The sequence below is a fragment of the Bison bison genome, unplaced genomic scaffold (assembly GCF_000754665.1).
Source record: "Bison bison bison isolate TAMUID 2011002044 unplaced genomic scaffold, Bison_UMD1.0 scf7180017864241, whole genome shotgun sequence".
Taxonomy (NCBI): domain Eukaryota; kingdom Metazoa; phylum Chordata; class Mammalia; order Artiodactyla; family Bovidae; genus Bison; species Bison bison.
The window spans coordinates 639,997-648,254 of NW_011494813.1; the positions used below are offsets into that span (position 1 = coordinate 639,997).

Below are 8,258 nucleotides of genomic sequence, written 5' to 3' on the forward strand. Positions count from 1 at the left end.
CAGAGGCCAGAGGTGGTGGCAGCCTGTTCATCTCTGAGAATACAGCCCGCCCTCTACTAGGACCACAGGCTGGCTGATACTAGCAGAGGGCAGGCTCTAAATCTCAGAAAGAGCACTTTGCTACCTTAAGCTGTCTCCTGTAACCTTCTAACAACTTGACACTTCATCTTTCCAAGAACTAGTGATGCTCCTGACACGACTGAAGCGACTTAGCAGCAGCAGCAGCAGTGATGCTCCTACTGCTTCTCCATGCACTTCCCTCACACAGAAGGAAATCATAAAAATTAGATTTACTATTGTAGCAGGTGATAGGAGGCCTTGGGTAGCTCTGTAGACTCAGTGTTCACCTCCCTCTCATACACAGTTAAGCCATAAAGATTAGATTAACCATCGTGGCAGGTGATGGCTATTACACAGCTTTATACAGACTGGGCGTTTTGTTCCTAACTGTGACTCTGGCAACTTGCCCAGTACCCAATGCATTCTAGGCACATAATCAGCATTACCAATCTAAATAACGATGTGAGGCCATTTGTTCCTGGCTGAAAATCCTTCACAAGAACCAACTTTCTACAATTAGAGGTAAAAATCTTAAAATGCCAATACGTGATAAGTTAGCATGAAGACTGCTATTTTATAAAAGGTACTATCCATCTGTATGGGTACGATCGTACCAAAGTAGATAGGATTTTCCCTATGTGTGATAGAGTGTACCAAAGGAGAGTACATGTGGAGAGACAAGCAGAACCACTGAAGACAAACTCCTCAGGTTACCACTTGCCTTCAAGCTAACCACACTCTACTGTATACAATCTTTAAAATGGGCAGCCATGTCAGAGAAGATAGGCAAAAACCTGTATTCAGAGCCAAAGGAAGCAGATTAACACTTGCTTTCTATAACGTGTGAATTTTTAGAGTTTCTACTGTGGGAAAAGGTAGTATCTATATCCTTAGAAAAGTTCATACACAAAGGAAAAATAACTTTCCCATATGCTTCTGATATCCAATTCCCAGGTGAGACTCACTTATTATATAAAATTAACCATGCATACATCAGCATATACATGTATTTCACACCCTTTTAAACAAAATGGTAGAATGTTACATGTTTTCTTTTTCAAACATAACTTTTTTTATTATAAAGGAACACAAGTCTCTGAATTAAAAGTTCTGATACAACTTAAATTATTTAACAATCAGTCACTAACAAAATAAAACATAAAGGCAATTATCGTACACTGGAACACAAATCACATTTAAGCACAAACATAAAAATAACAAACTCAAGACTTTTCCAGCAGTCCAGCGGTTAAAACTTCACCCTTCCAATGCAGGGGGCATCAGTTCGGTCCCTGGTAGCAGAACTAAAATCTCACATGCCATGTGGCATGACAAAAAGCAGACTCATTTCTCTTCTTTAAGCTGTTTCTTTTCACTGGCTTCTTCCAGATCAAAAGTGAATGGTTTGTCATAACCCATTAAATGGTTATAGTCTTCAGGGTTTGGAAAGAGTGCTGGATTAACTAACAATGATTTCGTTTTAGCATAAAATGTAGTAAACACATGCGTGCTGTTTGGAATCTTCACATCATTCTGGTGAAATACTGTACTTTTTTCCGAAAGTACAACACTGTAAGTAATGGCTTTGTAAGTGTCTGTTCTGGCCTCATGGTACAAGCGAATGACATAGCCTTTTGTAAGAAAGTGAAGCAGTGCTGGAGTGATCACTGTAAAGCTTCCTATGGTGCCATAAAATAAGATTTGCAAAGGGAGACTTCCAAATATAACATTATTTTGTGCAAAAATGTATGGTAGAAACGCAAGGCTGATCAGACTTGTAGAGTAAGAAAAACACTTCACACCTAAAGAAAGAAAATAGGAGAGGATTAATACCATCCAATTAATTCTTCTTTCTTCCTACCATATCATTACCAAAACAACAAAACCAAAACACCAATATAGTGCTTATTATATTCCAGGCTTTATTTTAAGCACTCTGCATATTTTATTCATGAAATCTACAAAAAATTCCTGTAAGATAAATGTATAATTATCATCATCATCACTCCCATTTAAAAGATGAGAAAATATCAGGCACTTGCTCAATGTCACATAGCTACCAAATAGCTATCTGAAAATGTGAAGTCACCAGTCATGTCCAACTCTTTTCGACCCCATGGACTGACTATAGCCCACCAGGCTCCTCTGTCTATGGAATTCTCCAGGGAAAAACACTGGAGTAGGTAGCCATTCCCTTTACCAGGGGATCTTCCTGACCCAGCATTGCAGGCAGACTCTTTATCGTCTGAGCCACTAGGGAAGCCTCACCAAATAGTGGTGTTGGGATTCAAACCCAGACAATCTGACTCTAGGGTCGAGTCTGTTGGCTATTAAAATGCACTACCCAATTAAAGATTTAATATTACTCAAAAATCCTTATGAATACTATAAAACTTATTCCAGTCAGCAGATAATCAAATAAAATGCTCCGTTAACAAGTACTTCCGCAGATCTAAAACAAAATGTTCAAATACAGGCCTAACTTTATCAGGCTAACTGCCCAACATTAAAACAGCAAATTTAAAAACAAAAACTCCCCACTGGTGGTTAAGAAACGTGTGGGAGAGGTAAAATTTCCTTATCAAGGAAAAACACTCAAGTTAAAATAGTGATATATTTTTACTTAGAAAGATTTTTTTTAAATCACTGACTTCTGAACTATATATTTAAAAATGGTCAAAATGGTAACTTTTACATTATGTCTACTTTACCACAGTAAATAAATAACTTAAAATGAAAATTTTTAGTTTGAATGTATAATTTTAACATGATTGAACACCATCTGTTTGGAAAATGGACAAGCTGAAATCCTAGATGAGCTGATTATAAAGTTAATTTGGAAAAACGAAGCAAAAAAGAGAGGGAGAGTTAGATACTAAAACATTAAAATAGTGTTGTATAGGCTCAGTACTGAACAGATCAATGGAACAAAAGCACAAAATCTAGAAACCTCATTGCGTATGGAAATTTAGTGTAAAGATATATTTAAAACTAGTGGTGCTGGGGCAACTGGATAGCCACACAGAAAAAAATAAAATTCAATTGATCCCTCATATCATATACCTGGAAAATTCCAAATAATCCAGAGAGCTAGATGTATAAAATAAGAAAGCTATAAGAAGCCCTGTGAAGGCCTTATATACCTGTGAAGGCCTTATAATCTGAGAACAGAAAAACTTCTAATTATGACTTAAAATACAGAGGCAATCAAGAGGAAAGTTGATAAATCTGATCACATTTTTAAAATGTACACAGACATAAATACCATAAACAAAATAATGAATGAGAAAAATACTACAAACTTGTATCACAAAGGATTAACATACCCAAGATATAAAAGGTTGCCAGTATATGAGAAGAAAAAGATCAACAACCCAATAAACAAATGAGTAAGAAATATAAGCCGACAGTTCAATGAAACAAAAAATGCACATGAATGCACATGGCCTTTAAACAGATTGTGTGTGTGTGTGTGTGTGTTTTAGTTGACGCTCAGTCATGTCTGACTCTGCGACCCCATGGACTATAGCCCACCAGGATCCTCTGTCCATGGAATTCCCCAGGCAAGAATACTGGAGTGGGTTGCCATGCCCTTCTCAAAGGGATCTTCCCAACCCAGGGATAGAACCTAGGTCTCCTGCATTGAAGGCAGATTCTTTCCCATCTGAGCCAGCAGGGAAGATTTCAAAAGATTAAATGATGCTAAACTTCTAACATAAGAAACATGCGATTAAAACCACAGTGAGATATTACTTTCCCCCCAAATTGGCAAAAACCAAAAAATCTGATACCATACATGTTGATGAGGCTGTAACACAGCAGTCACTCTCATACATCACTGCTGGTTGAAGGCTTCTTGTTTGCACCAGTAATCTAAAAATAATTTCTTCTTCTCACAAGTAGTTGTCATGACATTGGTACAAATGGGATTTAATGGGGACCAGACTCTTGAGAGTCCCTTGGACTGCAAGGAGATCCAACCAGTCCATTCTGAAGGAGATCAGCCCTGGGTGTTCTTTGGAAGGAATGATGCTGAAGCTGAAACTCCAGTACTTTGGCCACCTCATGCGAAGAGTTGACTCATTGGAAAAGACTCTGATGCTGGGAGGGATTGGGGGCAGGAGGAGAAGGGGACGACAGAGGACGAGATGGCTGGATGGCATCACTGACTCGATGGACGTGAGTCTCAGTGAACTCCGGGAGTTGGTGATGGACAGGGAGGCCTGGCATGCTGCAATTCATGGGGTTGCAAAGAGTCGGACACGACTGAGCGACTGATCTGATCTGATCTGATCTGAAGCTGTCTTCTGCAGAAAAACCACCTCTTGTTTCCCCATTATTCTTTTCACACTATAGTAGTATGAGTGGTGTCCCTCAAAATTCACATCCACCCAGAACCCCAGAATGTGACCTTATTTGGAGACAGGGTCTTTGCAGACAATTAAAAGTTGAGATGAAATCATCCTGGATTAGGGTGGACCCTACATCCAATGTGAGTGTCCTTAACAGGGCAGAACAAGACAGAGACACAGAGAAGGCCTTGTAAAGTAGCAGGCAGAGACTGAAGTTATGCAACTACAAGCCAAGGAACACAAAGGATGGCTGCGAGCCATCAGAAGCTGCAAGAGACAAAGAAGAGTTCTTCCCTAGCGCCTTCAGAGCATGTACATGCCAACACTGTGATTTCAGACTTCTGGCCTTCCAAACTGTGAGAATAAATTTTTGCCGTTTTAAGCCACCAAGTGTGTGAAAATGAATTTTAAAAGCCCTAGGAAACTAATACATACATATACTTTATTATGCCTGGTGGTGGTTGTGGTTTAGTCACTAAGTTGTGTCGAACTCTTCCAACCTCATGGACTGTAGTCCACCAGGCTTCTCTGTCTATGGGATTCTCCTGGAGTGGGTTGCCATTTCCTTCTCCAGGGGATCTTCCTGATCCAGGGATCAAACCTGCATCTCCTGCATTGCAGGCAAATTCTTTACCTACCGAGCCATCAGGGAAGCCAAGCATCAGTTGCTCAGGTTGAAGTATTTGCTATTTCTAAACATATTCTGGGTTTTCCCATCCTGATGCCTTTGCTCATACGACTTCCATGCCTGGGATGTCCCGCTTTCACACCTCTTTATGTTCAAATTCTACTCATCTTAAAATGAGAATACGATGACATCAGTAATTTTTGTTGCTGAATTAACAAGAACTGCCAACTCAAAGTCCCCTCAAATGTCTTTACAGTAGGATCCAATTTGGTAGTTTAAAGAATCTCCAGGAATGGTATCTCTATGTCAATGCCTCTCACTCAGTTTTACACAGAAAAATTATTAATTCCTGATAAGCATATAGAATGACTTTCTATTTTAATATTGAAAGAACTCAAACATCAAATTCTGCTCCAATTCTAGAACTTTGAATACCATGCAAAATTTTGCTGTTCCACAAATATTATATTATAACCATACTAAAATTAGGAGGCTTCCTAGGTGGTGCTAGTAATAAAGATCCTGCCTGCCAATGTAGGAGACATAAGAGATGTGGGTTCGATCCCTGGATCAGGAAGATACCCTGAAGGAGAGCATGGCAGCCCCCTCCAGTATTCTTGCCTGGAAAATTTCATGGACAGAGAAGCCTGGCAGGCTATAGTCCATAGGGTTGCAAAGAGTCGGACATGACTGAATCAACTTAGCACACACACTAAAATTAATTCCTATTTATATTCTCTTCAGTTCAGAACTGAGTCAAGGGGGACATGAAATAAATGGATAAACCTTCCCTTCATTTGAAGGAATGATGTCTGTGTTCATAAAGAAGGGTATCATGGGGGTCACAGTTGACACATCTCAAGGGCATCAATCCAGGTATCCAAGGCTCAATCCAGAGATTGACACAGGCTCAAAGACCTACTCATGTTGTAACTTCTGAAGAAATTACTACCATCCAAAACTGATTCTTCAAGAACTTCAGAACTCCTCCCAACAGTGACTATAATCAGTCCTTATTCCCAAAAAGTTTTAAATTAGCTGAAGTTGTATTTTAAATATACTCAATTTTAATGTCACACACACTTGGGAACTTACAGATTTTCAGATTAAATTTCAGACAACCAAGTAACATCAACATGATCAAAAACACACATGTCAATGGGGCACTGAAATCTTGTGGCTGTAAGGTAATCCTCCAAATATTTCAGGTTATACTTTTTTATATAAGGATTATTGAAATGAAATACCACCTCAGAAACCTGAACAAACCACATACCTACATTCTTCGTTTCTAAATTATCCCATACTACATACTGAATTATGACCTAAGGAGACAAAACAACTTAAAATTTGTAGTTATTTAATACACTGTCTTTTCCTACTCCATAACTCCCTACCTACCATGTGCAAAAGTCACTAAGTAAATACATTTGCTGAAAATTCTAAGATCTAAAAAATGTAGACTTAATATATCTTTGAATCATAATTACTCTATAGAGTAAATGTCTACTCACCCAAAATAACTACTCCTAAGTATTCATTCATATTTGCTTCTCTGAATATTCAAACATTATATAAATATATGTTTTGTTGCTAAACATCCTGAGAGGTGACCAAAGGATGAATCTTTGTGCTCAGTCATAAGACCACAAAGTCATAAGAGTCTTCAAAAACCTTTTAAAAGTCTCCTAAAGGGACTTTCCTGGTGGTCCCGTGGTTAAGAATCTGCCCTGCAATGTAGGAGATTCAGGTTCAATCCTCAGTGGGGAACTACAATCCCACATGCAGGGAGGGCAACTAAGGGGACTGTAGATGCAATTGCAGGGGGCCTGCTGCAACTACTGAGACCAAATGCAAGAAAAGATCCCACATGACACAACAAAGATCCTGAGGCAGCCAAATAAATAAATGGATAAATAAAAATTTAAATTTCCTAAAAATGCAAAGGTCTCAACCTCCAAATCCTGTATTAAATCTTATAACCTTTCCTCTGTCTTGCAATTGAGGTGGTGGCTCAGGGATAAAGAATCCACCTGCCAATGCAGGAGATGCAAGAGACACAGGTTTGATCCCTGAGTCAAGAAGATCCCCTGAAACACTGGCAACCCACTCCAGTATTCTTGCCTGTGAAACCCCATGGACAGTGAGCCAGGCAGGCAACAGTCCATGGGGTCTTAAGAGAGTCAGACAGGACTTAGCAACTAAACAACAATAAAAATAGTAAGTATCATACGCTCAGAACCTTTTTTATATTCAAAAGGTTGAAAAAAGGAAGTACCCTCATTTATGATTACCCACCAAATACTGTTCGGGCCAAATTCCCAGTATAAATCAGCCTTCCATCTTCTGATTTGTCAAGCTGTGTATGTGAACATCGAACACCTCTTTCCCAACAAACAGGTATCTATTGAAAGAGAGACCATGATGTGAGAGCATAATAAATTGCATTTTAGACCAACTTTTAAATTTTTTTAAGTTTATTTTGAAAAATATAATAAAGAGAACGTCTCATATGGGGTGATTTAAGGAATTCTTCCAAATAATCTAGAGCTAAAGAACTCAAATTGAGTAACAGAAAGGCTTTCCTTAATCCCACTCACAAGTAGACACTGAATTGGGAGTTTAAAGACCTAGGTTTGCATGCCAGCTAGAAGCTTGTTAGATAAAGTGTGACCGTAAACAAGTAAAAAGTTAGTGGAGTAGTTTCTTCTATTGCATGTCACTATCACTCAATTGCAAAGATTTAAATGCATTAGTTTTTGTTTAAAAAAAAAACACATCACTTTATTTAAGCAAAACACTGCAGATTCAGTGTTTATAAAGCTCAGGTAGTTTTTAATACTTCTAAAATATTTATACCACAGCTATTATTAATATATATATATATATATATTCTTTCCCCAAACTCTTTATATCCATTCCTTGTTCCTTATAAGGAAAAATTTCCACTTGAACTCCTACATCAAATTTCACAGGAACAAGAGTTCCCAGAACCTCTGAATATGACTTTCACTACACACCCTCTTGAAGATGTAAAGGGCATGCCTAATTCCTTTAGGCTGAAATTTAATTAGATTTCAATTCCCGCACTGGCTTTCCAAGTTTCGGCATGTTTGCTAATCCTAGTATTTTACAGGGCAGGATGAGGAAACAATTTATTCAGATTAAAATAAGAAGGATTAACGTCTTTATCCCGTTTCCCGCCCGCCCCCCCCCCT

General features: G+C 38.5%; 1 protein-coding gene across 2 annotated transcripts in view; it reads right to left on the reverse strand.

Annotated features, from left to right (window-relative positions):
• Positions 1–1,009: 1,009 nt before the first annotated feature.
• TMEM70 (transmembrane protein 70) overlaps positions 1,010–8,258 on the reverse strand; it is an 8,326-nt gene continuing 1,077 nt past the window's right edge. Inside the window, exons 2-3 of one of the 2 annotated variants that reach the window (XM_010846941.1) lie at positions 7,339–7,444; positions 1,010–1,862 (exon numbers count right to left, since the gene is read on the reverse strand). In XM_010846941.1, the coding sequence (XP_010845243.1) occupies positions 1,405–1,862; positions 7,339–7,444 (564 nt within the window). In that variant the 3' untranslated portion in view covers positions 1,010–1,404. The remainder of the gene's footprint in view (positions 1,863–7,338; positions 7,445–8,258) is intronic. The other variant, XM_010846940.1, reaches the window with a different exon arrangement.